General features: G+C 48.9%; 3 protein-coding genes and 1 non-coding gene across 5 annotated transcripts in view; 1 reads left to right on the top strand and 3 right to left on the bottom strand.

Moving 5' to 3' along the window:
- Window positions 1-8,152, top strand: part of LOC135392811 (uncharacterized) — a 73,521-nt gene extending 65,369 nt beyond the window's left edge. For both annotated transcript variants that reach the window (XM_064623519.1, XM_064623520.1), the window contains exons 6-7: window positions 1,932-2,148; window positions 7,830-8,152. In XM_064623519.1, coding sequence (XP_064479589.1) covers window positions 1,932-2,148; window positions 7,830-7,847 — 235 coding nt within the window. In that variant the 3' untranslated portion in view covers window positions 7,848-8,152. The remainder of the gene's footprint in view (window positions 1-1,931; window positions 2,149-7,829) is intronic.
- Trnag-gcc (transfer RNA glycine (anticodon GCC)) lies at window positions 2,912-2,984 on the bottom strand. Its single transcript has one exon. It is a non-coding gene; the product is annotated as a tRNA-Gly (tRNA).
- Window positions 8,153-9,602: 1,450 nt separating the features above from the next.
- Window positions 9,603-10,628, bottom strand: LOC135391420 (uncharacterized). Its single transcript, XM_064621676.1, has one exon. The coding sequence runs from the start codon at window positions 10,626-10,628 to the stop codon at window positions 9,603-9,605; it is 1,026 nt and encodes a 341-aa protein (XP_064477746.1).
- A 559-nt stretch (window positions 10,629-11,187) lies between these two features.
- Window positions 11,188-11,736, bottom strand: LOC135391418 (uncharacterized). The gene has a single exon (XM_064621674.1). The coding sequence runs from the start codon at window positions 11,734-11,736 to the stop codon at window positions 11,188-11,190; it is 549 nt and encodes a 182-aa protein (XP_064477744.1).
- Window positions 11,737-14,693: the final 2,957 nt, after the last annotated feature.

Genomic DNA, 14,693 nt, shown 5'->3' with positions numbered 1-14,693 from the left:
CGAAAATAACACGCCATCCAAAACTTTCGCGTCCATCTTGCTGCGCAGTGGGCTCAACACCAAAGTCCGGAAAATAAACGAATGAATGAATGAATGAATGAATGAATGAATGAATGAATGAATGAATGAATGAATGAATTATGACTGGAAGAATAGTGCGGATATATATAATTTTCATATTAACGCGAAAACACTGAGGGATACGTCCTGCGAATTTGGTTTGCGTTAATGTTACCACTCTTGAATTTCGTTTCCATTTCCAGTAGCCAACCTGGTTTGAATACGTCCGTCCCTCAACGTCTCTTGTGTGACAGAAGCACGGGTTTCCAGTTCACGTACGCAGTTACGCGGCGCGCTTGCGTCGGTTCGCAAATGGACGCATTGAAACGCAATAGTGCGGACCAGGCTTAAAGGGCTGTTTACACCCCGTCGTAACGTCGAGGACCGAGCGAGCGCAACGAGTATGGCTGCCGCCTGCTGCTGTAGGCGGGGGGGGGGGGGATGTCCTGACTCCCCTCAATTTCAGTCGTTACATAGAGTATTAGTTGACCTTTGTAGTATAATACCATGCTTTCCAGAGCAAGTCCCCCTCGGAAAAATCCTGGATCCGCCCCTCGCTCTAGGAGTATTTGTGGGGGGGGTGTCGAGGTAGCTTGCCGTTGTTGGCCGCACTCAAGTGGGCATCGTCACGACTATAGCCAAAAAAAAGGAAAAGAAGGTGGGAGAAAGGGGAGTTGAGGACTTCAAAGTGATGTAGAAGCAGGATGACCGGTACTGATGCGACGGAAGCACACTGTAGGTGAGAGGTGCACTAGAGTGGTCTCTCCGCTAGGCCCGTTGCTTGGAGAAAGCGCACGAGGCCGCGAGTTTTTGAAAGTCGTTCCGCACAAGAACCTTCGGGGAAGAGGACGTCCGTCAGTATACCAGGCCTGGCGTGGGGAAGATGGGCTTCCCGCATGGCATGGTATGCACGGCATTCTGTCAGGATATGCGCAATTGTCTCCGGATGATTACAGTGTCCGCAACTGGAGTCCTCCCTGGAGCCGATCTTGCACAGTTGCGAGTTCGTGAACGCAGATCCTGTGCATAATCGATGGAGCATTATCTGCATACCACGGGGAAGATCTTTCGTGGGAAGAGAGGGTCGGTGATTCTGCATGATGTCCTGTATACCAGGGTGACGCACCTCAACTAGCTGTTTGACGACCATGAGCCTGTCAGTGTCGGCCGGGACTGCTAAGGATGGGCTGCAGCTGTTGTGTGCTGAGGAAGCTAGCTGGTCCGCTCGTTCGTTGCCTCTGGTGCCGACATGAGATGGGATCCATTGGAGCGTAAGCTCACCTCCGGTTAGCCTATGCTGGGCACACGATCTCCTTATGGATCGGGAGTATTTGTACTTGAGCGGCACAATACGTGCACAGCCAATGAGCGTGCTATGGCGTGAGCACGCTGCATGTCGCTAGTCAACACTATACAGCAGCTACGCTCCTTGTCGTCGGAGTAGAAACAGCCCTTAAATGAGCGTGCTGTAGCGTTCGCAAGAGCGCTTGAATGACGCTTTGACCAGCGCGCATTCTAGAACCCCTCCTGAGAAAGCCATCCAAACGTGTGACGTCAAAACGAGATAAATCATGTGGTTTTGGGAGTGAAGTCAACCGTCTGCTCTAGAGCAGCCAAAGCGCATGCGCATGTGTCCAAGAAACGACCTCTGAGTAGCAAATGAAATCCAGTGTCGACTTCCGAGTAGCAAGATCGGGGCGCGCCTTCCTTCGTTTCTGTTTTTACCTGTTCAGGACGTTTCTGTAAATTCAATTGCCATGTGACAGGGCATGCTGAGCGAAAATACTTTGCGGGAATCGCTCCTTGATGAATTCGGCACGACATTGAGCAATCCCTAATGTCATTTACTCGTTGTTTTCCTAACATCCTAGATTCACGGTCAAGTTCAAGGACACTCAAATCTACAGCGCCACGAAGAACGCATCGAGTCTGCGAATAGTGATGAAGATGTTCATCAATAGTATCCTCATAGGACTGGACAGCGAGAAGTTGACGTGCGTAGCCAACCCCAAGACTACAGGGGCGGCGACTAACACCAAGCACCCACTCGTCCTGTCAGGTGGATTCCACCTGACCAACTTCATCATGGTAAGGAGCAGATGAAAAAAAAAAAAAAAAAAGCTTTGCTGTTCGCTCAGGGCGCTGCTATGAAGGTCAAAATGGAAGCCCAAATGCTCCCTCTCACAGCGTTTCATGACTGCGAAGTGTGGAGGGCGGCAGTTCGCGGGTCTCAAAACGACCCGTAGGTCGTTTTCTTTACTTTTTTTGAGCTGTTGCCGGAAGAACAGGGAACGTGTCTTTGAATGGGGTTGGCATAGTTTTTTTTTCTTCCATGAGTTGTCTATTTCGGTGAAAACAGCAGAAAGACGTTGCCTTGACGTGACGGAATTCTGATTTCAATTCTTACAATTAAACCTCCCGTCACGCAGACAAAAGGAGAGAAAGAAGAAGCTAATAAAAATCAACTCAAGTCGTAACAAAAATTCCGTGAACGTAAATGCCGTCGAACGCATCAGTTATTTATTTATTTATTCTTATTTTTCTTTCTTTTCTTTTTTGTAGGAATTAGTACCATGCTAGGTGAAACATCCTGTATGTCTTCGGTTCCTGACAATACAGTTACGATAGAGTTTCGGAATCGCCATACGTGTACAAGACCACCCCTTAAAGTCAGAGTGAGCAAATATGCTGGGATGATGTACCTTCCAGTGTTCAAAGTACTAGTACAGCGTTAGTACAGCTTGGGACAAAAGTTTACGGAACACCGGAACGTCGCATTTCTCCGTTGCAGGGACACCATAGCTCAAAGAAGGAACAGACACGATGAAAAAGGAAAGTCACTGAAAAGATTAGCCAGCTGTAGGACTCGAACCCACATCTTCTGGATTGGCGGTCCAGGGCTCTACCAATTGAGCTAAGCTAACACGCCTATTCAGCGACTTCCAGGGTGCGTCATCTGATGGGACAAACCAGCCACTCTCTCTCAGTCATCCTCCTTTCACTCTTACATTTTTGCTCACTCATACACACATTCATACCACGGGATCGACGCAGGCGGCATGTGTTGAACATGAAAGAACTGATGTTCTGAGGCTGGAACAACATAGAAGGGAAAAACAGGCTTTGTATGTGTTTGTCCCTTCTATGTTGTTCCAGCCTCAGAAAATCTGTTCTTTCATGTTGAACAGACACATCCTGAAGGATAGATAGAATAATCGGCCCACCAGTTTCTTATTCGATCCCTTCCTGATAGCTAGCAGAGGGCCACTCTGGTTAAAAAATACGCCAGTGCCGCGTTACGTAAACTTTTGTCCCAAACTTTACCTTCCGGTACACATGACTCCATGCGACTCGTACATTCAGCGCACTCTAATACCTATTAACTGCGCTAACTACAAATGCTGAATAACCAGCCATCAGCGCATACAAGATGGCATGAATGTGGTCACGAGCTACTGCTCTTACTGGTGAGTTCGGCTTCTGATTTGAATACGGAAACCAAAATCCATTACGTTCGGTATGAGGAGCGATTTAAGGGCAAACACGCAGTACGACTATCAGACACTCATGCTCGGGTTCAACATTTGACCATGCACGACCAAGACGGGAGAAGAGGCATTCTGGCGTCTCGAACCGCGCGAGCACCGGCGATGTAGCCTTCCACGCGTTCCAGCAGTTGTGTTTGTTGAAAAGCTTGTCCTTTGCTTGTCGTCGTGACTCGTGAGTGCTTCCGTGACAGCATGGAGGCATCCGAAATTATACCAACATGCTTCCGGCGACCTCTACGCGTCCTTCGAAACGTGCGGTTTTGCGATCGGATGCGGGGGGTGCGTTTTGCTCAGCGTATCGGATGCGGACGTAAACTGTTGTGTATGCTGTGGATGCGGATACGTGTGCGCGGGTGCATTTCGGATGCAGATGCGAAGGCAGCGGATCGGAAGCGGATATACCGCGTGCTGTAATTTTTCCACCAGCAATTTATTTGTATTGTGCGCCGACAGCGAGCGCATGCTCGGGTTCACCTTTGACCATAAACGGCCAAGACGGGAGAGGAGGCATTCTGGTGTCTCGAACCACGCGAGAACCGGCGAGGTAGCGTTCCACGCGTTCCAGAAGTCTCTCCACATTACGCTTGTTGAAAGGTTTACCTTTGCTTGTCGTCGTGTGTCCTTCCATGACAGCATGAAGGCATCCGAAATTATACCAACATGCTTCCTGCGGTCTTTACGCGTCCTTCGAAACGTGCGGATTTTGCGGATCGGATGCGGATGTAAACTGTTGTGTATGCTGCGGATGGGTGTACGTGTGCGCGGATACGGGTCGGATGCCGGTGCAAAAATTTCATCCGCGCAGGGCTCTACCTCCAAGTGCTTCACAGCGGTGTTCTTATTCTTTCCTTGCTAGAATACTCTAGTGGCAATACAGGAGGTGTCTGTTGCACAACCAGGGATGGGCATAAATACATTTTTTGAGTATTTAAATATAAATACAAAATACTTTGTTGACAGGGGTATTTAAATACTCTTCATAAATAGTTTTCAACATGAGTATTTAAATACAAAATATAAATACTGTATTTAAATACCGTAACTACTACCATAAATACTGTGAGGAAGATGTCATCTGGAATTATAGAAATAATTATGATCATAAGGACAAATCAGCAAGAAAGAATAGCATTTATTTGTTAGATTATCATGGCGATTTTAATATTAGAAATTTCTCGAAGACTGCTTCTTTTAGGCATCTTCTGTTCGACCGTACAATCAGATTCGCAAAGGAGAACAGCATCTCCACAGGTGCCGATGAACAAATGCTTGTATTAAATTTGACGAAGATGCTTCGTTTAACAATGTAATCGGGTAGTCACGACCGTTGTCCGCAACAACAATGAAAAACTCGCCATCTAAAATGGTTTGTCGCATGCGCATGCTAGCGCAAACCCGGCATAATTGCGCCCCAAACTCGCCCTTCTTCTCGAAAGGTCAAATGCAGGGCAACTTTAAGATATGAGACAGTATATTCTGTATTTAAGAGTATTTATAAAGTATTTACAAGAATAAATACCCGAAAATTGGTATTTAAATATAATTATAAATACATTTTTCAATTCTGTATTTAAATACAAAATATAAATACATGTATTTATATCTTAAATAGTATTTTAATTACAATGTATTTAAATACTGCCCATCCCTGTGCACAACCTGTTCGTAACATATAGTCTGTTCGCATGTTAGATGGAATATCCATCCTACGGTAGCATTTCACTTCACCGCACTCCCGTGCGATAGGAATATGGCAATGTTTTAGAACTTCTCCCTTGTTGACTCAGGAAAGAAATAGGCAATACAGGGTTAACAAGCGGGTTAAATGGTTCAGATAAGTTTAGGAAGATGAGTACGCTATCTTCTGTGGCTCATCCCATAGAGCCAATAATACAGTAGCATCCATTCATAGGGAACTCTCCTGCTTGATGACAATACACACACACATCCTACAGTTGTCGATAAAAGATAGAGCATCCTTTCAACCCTTCAACTCCGCGCGTACGCGGTGGAGGGAGACAAACGGGAACCGGTCATTCATATTTTGGAGAAGGGCCACTTGATAGCGCGGCCAATAACACGGCCGTCGAGGCGAAAGCCTATCAAAAGACCGAAAATCGTAACGCCGAACTATCAGAAGGCCGACAGCCAAAAGGCCGAAAAATCATAACGCCGAACTGTGAGAAGGACGAAAGCTAAAAGGCCGAAAAATCATAACGCCGAACGAACAAAAGGCCGAAAGCCAACAGACCGAAAAGTCATAACGCCGAACTGTGAGAAGGACGAAAGCTAAAGGGCCGAAAATCAGAAGGCTGAAAATGGAAAGGAAGATGAACACACCAGTGAATGGCCAGTGGATGGAATTGCTCTTTTCACACGATTATGAAAACGTTTTGTGGCTCTTGTACTAGAAATCAAACAATTGGAATGTATAGCATTTGGTGCTCGGAAACAGACTGGACAGAGAGAGAGAGAAATAAGAAACGGCAACAATAATCTGCGACATGTTTACTACAAAAAGAACGTGTCTGGTGGGTGAATGGAATGCCACTGAATGAACTCTAGAGGAGATGGTACTTCTCTACGTTTGAGACTTCCCCTTTTTTGCATACATATTCCAACTCAAACTTTGCATTTGTGTCCCGAACGTGATTTGAACAAGCAATCGTCTGGACCACTTGATCTACAGAAAAAAACTTGCATAGGATCTCTATGACCAGGTCTGTGGTCTGTTTTTCTTTTTTTTGCTTCGCCTGCAACTTTCTGTACCGTTCTTTTTCAAGAACTTGCCACTTGTCCAAGATCATTCACTGGGCTACTCACCCCACCTATCGAAAGACCGAACAATTAGGTGCGGTTTTGAGTCAGAGCTGATGATGGGGAACTGGTTTTGGGAATGACCTAGGTTGAAGCCGTTGTTAAAAATGGGATGAGCATGGGAAATGTCATCGGATAGCTGATAATTTTTCATTTTAACTTATTGCCATTGTGTACAACAAACACATACCATAACACACTGGTTCATATCTTTCCATTTTCTTCCCTAATTAAATTCGCGAGAAGTCTATCCTACATAAATTGTAGAGCTAATTTTTAATCGCAGTCGTTGGAATAAGAGTTTTCGTATCTTGGGTTCCTTATTTTTCGGCCTTTCGATAATTCGATTTTCTGACAGTTCGGTTTTCTGAATTTTCGGACTTCTGATTGTTCGGTGTTTTGATCTTTCGGCCTCCTGGTTTTCGGCCTTATGACTGTTCGGTCTTTTAATTTTTCGGCCTTTTGAGTTTCGGCCTTCTGATAATTCTGCCATATGACTTTCGGCCTTATGATTGCCACCCCGTCGAGACAGCATCCCTTGCGGCGCAGTTCCGGGGAAGATTTTTCCTAAAAGATTGACTCGGTGTAATAGGGGCTACCTCGATGGGTAGTTCTACTTGATAACAATAAATACAGAGAGTGTTGTTGTCTAGCTTGTAGGATTGTAAAGTGGAGTTAATGTCTGTCCAACGGAGACTACTTCCATATGTAGTTCTTCTGCTTGATGACAAGACACGCACAATACATGCTCTGGTCTGCCTTCAAATCCGCGTGAGCGGTGGAGGCGGGGCAAAGGGGAGCCGGTTCTTCACATACTAGGGAAGCGCCCCTGATAAACGCGGTCTGCCCCGGAGTGTGCCGTGTCTTGGATTGCGCCACCTATGAAACGGTCATCGGAGCTATATCCTTTGCGGTGCTGTTTCTGGGAAGATTTTTTTCTTAAAATACACACCAAGACAATGCAGCCTCCTTACTTGATAACCACGCACAGAATGGGAACGGGCTGCTGTGAGCCTGGTACCCAATATGCTACACAAGTAGGTCAACTGTCTCTCTCCCAGACTCCCTGTCTTGAGGTTGATGAGCACGTGGTTTCTTCTGTAGTTCCATGCCGACCTACGAATGCTCCGCTACTATTGTCATATGACTGGAGGGACAGTTCGTCGCGTGGTGTCTCCAAACTGTACACTCTTCCTTGCCCAGAGGAAAAACTCTCATTGTGTCTGTAGGAATTGAGTGTGAACTTAAATCGCAACAGTGCTGCTCACCTGCAAGGCTCGAGCAACTCTGCAACGCAGCGGCAGCCGAGTATTGCTGCGGTGCGGTTGTTTGAAAACGGAATGTCTGATAACAGTGTCGTGAAATTCGAAAACGTTAACTATGTTTCTGTTTGCCTTTACGCAGCAAACCGGTAGCCGCTGAGGAAAACGAAGGGCAAGGACATTCGAGGGCGTAGCCAGGGATACGTGCAGTCCTCGTGCATTCCGTACCCTCTGGACATGTGCCACATCTCCCAAGAGGTCCCTTACCACGCCTTCTCCCTTTATAAGCTTATGTGTTTGCTTTTTGTAACAACCTCTTGTCTGCACGCTTGTCGAAGGGGTGACGGGGAAAGGAAGAGTGAAGAATGCTGATCAAGAAAAATAACAAGGGGGGCCTTTTGGTACGCGTGACACGTGCACGTGTGTTTTGTGTGTTAATAAAATGATTTGGTAGAAGCATCCTAACCCGTGACGTGTTTTTGTCTGTCCAACTTGAACATTTCGAAACAGCTAGAACTCTATGCCAATAAAGGTTCAGTGGCCACGTATAACGCCATGAGTTATCATGGTCGTAATTGGGAATGTATGTTGAAAACCAGTGATGAACAAAGCATCAGGGAACGTACTTCAAGTAAGTTATTAGGTATTGCAAAATAATGCAATTATAGTAAAAAGCGCTGCAGGCGCTAAATACTTCAGGTGAAGTACAACATATTGAGAACTGTACCAGAAGTACTTTTTGAGTACCTTCAAAACAGCATGCTGTTTTCATGCCACGCCATCTATAGGTATTTACGGAGACGATATGCACACAGATACATTCAAACACGACCTCTTAGACAAGTCACATACGGTCGCTATATGCATAAGTTAATAGCTCCTAAGCTATAATATATACGCAAGCAAATCGGAAGAGCGCTTTGAGGAGTGCCAATTCATTGACTTCGACAGGATTGCGAACGTGCTAAAATAGGCAGAGGCACAGTGCTCTAAACGCCACAATAACGCTACGGTAGTGGGCCGGATCTATATTGCAACGAGCTAGCAAGGCTCACAGAAGGATATACTTCAAGTACCTCAACCGAAAGCACTCCAAAATGTACTTCAGGTAAAGTAGAAAGTATTATTCTGCAGTATTTATTAAGCCAAGTATAAGTACCCCCAAAGTACTTTCAGTCCTACGTAAGTTCATTCCCAGAAAAAAAAAGAACAAATAATAAGCGTTAAGAAACGACCAAATTTTAGACATTTATTCTATATATGGCACGGGCTACCACTTAACGCTATCTTAGAAATAAGCTGTTCAGTGCTAATTTATGCTTATATTTCCACTTATTAGGGCCGTATAGGACTGGTTAAAACGGACAGTGTACGTTAACATACAACGTTATATAGGCGTAACAAACCACACTTTGACACCCCGAGATAAACGACTTTGTACCAGTGTAATCTTGAGAACAAATGCTATGCAAAAAAAAAAAAAAAAAAAACGAAAAGAAGAAGAAGAAGAAGAAACTGCTAGAATTAAACGGAGCGCACTGAAAGCGACAATCAAGGCGCTTCTACCTTGTAAAAACCGCGACGCGCAGTGATGCTCGATTCACGCAGACATACTGACAATCATGGGCGTCTGAAGATGGGGGCAGAGGGGGCAGCCACCCCCTGACCAAAACCTAGGGGGGCGACCCCTCCCACTTTTCGCAAGTGCCGCAAGGCCCGCGTGTCTCTTACGGTACTGGGCGGTAACCAGGAAAAGAGCCGGGAGCTTACATAATTCAGAGCTGCGGTTACCGCTTTGCCTGCAACTTCTCTGGATTATGTAGCAGATGTAGGAGCCCGAGAGGGATGAAGTGAACAGCCCGAGTGAGTTTATTCGACGGAGTTGCTATAGGTCACGCGCTCTGCGCTATCTTCCTCATTGTCGATGCTGACCATATAGCCCCCCCCCCCCCTCCAAAGACGGCGAATAGACGTCCGACCAGCGAACCTGTTTGGTCTTCGGCGGACAAGGCGTCGTTAAGGGAAAGACAGCAGCGGCGAGGCGCTCGTTGTCGACGTGGGCGGGCTTCAGGCGGTCAATGCTGACTCTGTCCTTACGGCCGTTTACCGAGATGGTGAAATGCTTGGGTGAACGGGACAAGACGAGGTGCAGACCGGAATATGGAGGGTGAAGGGACTTCCGCGTGGCATCCGTTCGAAGATACACGTGAGACGCCGTGGCCAATTCGTGGGGAACGTGATGCGGGCGGTTGGAGGGTACACGGGTATCCGTGGGACGAATCTGAGCGACGGTATGGCGCAGGCGATCAATGTATTCGGGCGTGGCTGTGGAAGGCTGAGCTGACGGATGGAAGAATTCGCTCGGGAGCCGAAGCGTGGTGCCAAATACAAGCTCAGCACTGCTGCACGGGAGGTCTTGCTTGACGGCAGAACGGACTCCGAGGAGCACGATGTCAACCCAGTCGGTAGGGTCTGCGTGAGCCATGATGGCTGCCTTGAGTTGCCTGTGTAACCGTTCTACAAGGCTGTTGCAAGCAGGGTGGTAAGCGGTTGTACCGCTGCGAGATGTTCCCAAGAGCGTCGCGAAGGCGGCGAAAAAGTGCGCTTCGAATTGACGGCTTCTGTCGGTGACTATTTTAGATGGGACACCAAACCGAGAGATCCACGATGAAAGGAAAGTGGAAGCGACCGTTCGCGCTGAGGCGTCAGGCATTGGTGTGGCTTCAGGCCATCTCGTGAAGCGGTCAACCGCCGTCAGTAGGTAGCGAAACCCTTGACAAGGTGGCAGTGGCCCGACAATGTCCAAGTGCACCACGTCGAAACGTGCGTCGGGAGGTGCGAAAAGTCCTACGGAGCCGTGCTGTGGCGGAAGACTTTGGTGGTCTGGCAAGCAGGACAGGGTGCAATCCAGGCTCGTATGTCCGAGTGCATTTTGGGCCATACGAAACGCTCAGCAACGGGCTTTTGTGAGGCGCGAATTCCTGGGTGCGGGAGGCGGTGCAACGACTCGAAGACAGTTCTCCTGAGTGACAAGGCCACGCATGGTCGTTGTCGGCCTGTGGATGTGTCGCACGTGATACGGAGGGAGGAACCGGGAATTTCGAAACCTTCAAAGCATAGAGAGGAGGAAGACTGCCGGAAGCTTTGGAGCGCGAGGTCCGCTTGCTGCTCTCGAGCAATATCCTCGGAGGAACAAGTCGTGTCGGGTATTGCGTCGATACGGCTGAGTGCGTCCGCGGGACTATTGTCTGAGCCCTTCACATGCACGATGTTGGTGCAGAACTCCGAAAGGAAAGCTAGGTGGCGCGTTTCCCGCGAGGAGTAGCGGGTGCTTGCAGATCGAAAGGCAAAAGTCAGGGGCTTGTGGTCGGTTAAGAGGGTAAACTTCCTGCCTTCGAGAAAGAAACCAAAATGACGTACGGCCAGGTACGCTGCCAGGAGCTCTCTTCCGAAGGTGCTGTATTTGACCTCTGCCGGTTTGAGGGCCTTCGAGAAAAGCGCTATGGGGCACCAGACGTCATCGATTTTCTGCTGGAGAACAGCGCCGACTGCAACTCCTGAGGCGTCAACCATTGGGACTGTTTGTGCTTAGGGTGGTGAAGGAGTGTTGCGTTAGAAAGACTGGTCTTGATATCCTGGAAAGCTTGGCGGGCTGGTTCGGTCCACGTCAGAGTACACGCACCGTGGCTGGAGCAGCGCGGGTCTTCCTCCAGCGGGCATAGTATGTGGGCGCAGTGCGGAATAAAACGTCTATAAAGATTGATGAGCCCGACGAAACGTCTGAGCTGGCGGAAAGATTGGAGCTCCGGGTATTTCACGATCGCTTCGACCTTGGCGGGAAGAGGTGAGATGCCGTCACTAGAGACCATGTGGCCGAGGAATTCCAGCGACGATTGCCCGAACTCGCATTTCTGTATGTTCATGACAATACCGTGGTCTGCCAGGCGGGTGAAAACGAGATGCAAGTGCGCGAGATGCTCTTCAAGAAACGAGCTGGAAACCAAAATATCGTCGATGTAGGCAAAGGTGACCCGAACAACGAACACCATGTTCGGCATAATTCGGCCCGTTACCATCCCAAATTTCTGCAAGTACAACTCCGAAGCCATCTCCGAAGGTACGGTGCATCGTTCGGCCGAGGAACCGCTAGGCGACGCTCATCGCAACGCCCGCCCGCGCAGCACCATGGTTCTATCCACCTTACCTCCAGCCCCACCCACCTACCCACCTTACTCATCTACCCACCTCACGTCGCCATGGTCGCACACGTCACGTCGCCGCACGCTTCGTGATGGCACTCCTCGGGATTCCACCAGCGACACCTTTCCGAGCACAAAGCTCCTGTACCGGTCGCGGTACGCCGCTGTCGACCGCACCACCACATCTGCTACGCTAGCAGTCTAAGGACCCTGCCCGTCTCGCCTTCCCACCAGGCTTCGATAGACGATGCTCGCAGCCCATCCAAGTGCGATAAAGAGGCACCGAGCCAACGTTCCACCGGGGACCCGCACGGAGGCCACCGAGTTCTACTCCCGGTCTCCCCATGCTTTCTTGATGGTCCTCCCCGGCGCTCTCCTTGGCGACGCTCCGAGCTCACCGCTCACGAACCGGTCGCGGTTCTGTCGCCCCATCCTGCATTACGTTCTGCCTACCTGCCTACTCTGCTCTCCGCTTTCGCCGCCCCTGGAACACTCCCGGCCAGCTCTTGTCCGCACCGTTCATCCCGCCACTTCTGCCCACTCAGCAGAAGACGCAAGACCAGCCGTCCCTGTTCCACGTGTCGCCCGTCTTCCTCCTCTTCATGTATCGACGCGGACCTCAACCGCTAGCTCTACACCGCTCCGCGTCTGAGGGGGGAATGATGTGGTGCCCGTGTGTGATGACGAAGACGTGCCTCTGCTGCCACGCGCTACGGCGCTGGCACGGCAGTTCTACCGGCACCGTCATAGCGTGAGGCCAGGTCCATCTACCCGCTGGGACATTCCATCATCGCCGGTCAGGACTCATGTAGAGGAACACCACCTCCTCTACATTATGCTACACAGTCAAATTTCACTTTTACAGATGCAGAAAACAAGAAAACAATCTTTGTTATATCGCGCATCTGCAGCAGTGGTATTCCTTTTTCACAATTTTCATCGAGGTTACCACTACTGACTGATATTGAGAGTACGCTATCTTAAAGAAGATGGGGCTGCAAAAGTCGTCAAAGCCAGATCCTGAAAGCAAATACACGTGTGCGATTTGGATAGTGCACCCCTGGGAGACCAGCAGGGCCGGCGATAGGGGAGGGGGCGAGTAAGGCAACCGCCTTAGGTCCCGCGCTTGCATAGGCCCCGCGATGTGCCTTTGCCTCAGGCCCCGCACACCCCTAGCACCGGCCCTGGGGATCAGGTTCCAAACACTTCGAAACGACGAACCACCCTCGATAGCTGACTTCAAGACACCACCTCTAAAGTCAGTCGTGCGGAATCCGGAACTTTACATAGCCCACGTGAAGTCGTGAGGTTTTTACTTCTACTTGGCAATTCCAGAACATTTTGTGTATGGATTACACCATCACCACGATAACGAACGCAAGTCTTGAATTTACGAGCTGTTCGAGTGAAATCCGGACTGGTGGCAACCCTATGCTCTGTTACGACCGGTCACCATTTTCGGCATTCCTTCATCTAAGCCGTCGCTGTCACGAATGGACACCGTTTTCGGCAACCCTTCGTGGAATCCATCGCCGGCCAAGAACGCGCAGCGAGATAAACGCCCGCAATCCTCATCCAGGGGCTGTAAGGAGTCTGGCCAATGTATAGAACAATGGTGCAACGCAAGGTCTGGAAGAAAGGCACCAGCGTCGGCGTCCCGTGGGAACCGGACTAGTTTCGGGAAGTCCAAGACCAGCTTGAAGCCCGTGCCAAGGTTGTTCCCTTGCCCAGAACCTATATAACCGTTGGGCGCCATTGCCAATCGCTCTAATTCTTGCTCTGACCATGCCACTGTAAATAAACTTGTACAGTTGTTCCTCCCCGTGTTGATGCCTCGGTTCGCTAAAACGCCGACTTACAACCCAAGTCGCAACAGCTCCACGACAGAGCCAGGCTTGCCATTTGGGGGAGTCCCAAAAAGGGTTCGACCTGTAAATCACAATTCCGCGACTGTGATTCGTTTGCTTTTTACCACGGGGCTCGCCATGACGCCTTACTGCCGCCCAAAAACAAACACGGTGAAGCGGGAATTTCGTGAAAAAAAATTTCACAGAGAACTCTGATTTTACGCTATATGTATTGGCATCGGAGCGGAAGACCAGCCACACAGACTGGCTCCCTCTATCTTTAGAAAAAATCTTCCCGGAAACAACACCGCAAGCGATGTTGCCCCGACGACCGTTTTACGGGCCGCGCATTCCAAGACACGGCCCACCCGGGGGCGGACCGCGTTATCATCCCTCTCTCCTCTCCCTCCCATATCGCTCCCTCTAACGCTGCAGATGTACATCCTCATATAAGTTTCTCGAAAATCAGTTTCAACTGATGCTGCGTTATCGATGTCTAACCGAAAATAACACGTTTTGTTGTCGGTGTTAGGCCTAGTGAACCACAGAGATAGGAAACAAAAAACACGGGGATCACAACGAAATCATAACAAGAACGGCACTGGTCTGTATAATTTTGAATTTAATTTTTGAATCTTATGAATATAAACATCATTTCCTATTTTATTGCAACTATTCATGTAGATAAGTTTAAAAACCGTACCGACAACAGGATGAGCGCGTTAATGGCTCCCATTTTTGTATTTGCCACACTTCTCAATCTATTTAGAACTACGTGCACCGTAGTGCTCTCATCTGGTGTCCGCCAATTTGGTCGAACGCCGTTTGGTCGAACGCCGCTTGGTCGAAAGCCGTTTGATCGAAAGCCGTTTGATCGACGCCGTTTGTTCGAAAGACGTTTGTTCGAAGGGATTTCAAAGCTACATGCACTGTGTTGTCCGCACCACTTTTTCTGTATCT

This window comes from Ornithodoros turicata, chromosome 4 (assembly GCF_037126465.1).
Source record: "Ornithodoros turicata isolate Travis chromosome 4, ASM3712646v1, whole genome shotgun sequence".
Classification (NCBI taxonomy): domain Eukaryota; kingdom Metazoa; phylum Arthropoda; class Arachnida; order Ixodida; family Argasidae; genus Ornithodoros; species Ornithodoros turicata.
The sequence above is the reverse complement of the archived record's forward strand: the minus strand, read 5'-3'. Positions and strand labels throughout refer to the sequence as shown.

What these genes read in the sequence shown, in the direction of transcription:
- LOC135391420 (XM_064621676.1), bottom strand. Translation starts at nt 10,628, where the DNA reads ATGGCCCAAAATGCACTCGGACATACGAGCCTGGATTGCACCCTGTCC.
- LOC135391418 (XM_064621674.1), bottom strand. Translation starts at nt 11,736, where the DNA reads ATGGTGTTCGTTGTTCGGGTCACCTTTGCCTACATCGACGATATTTTG.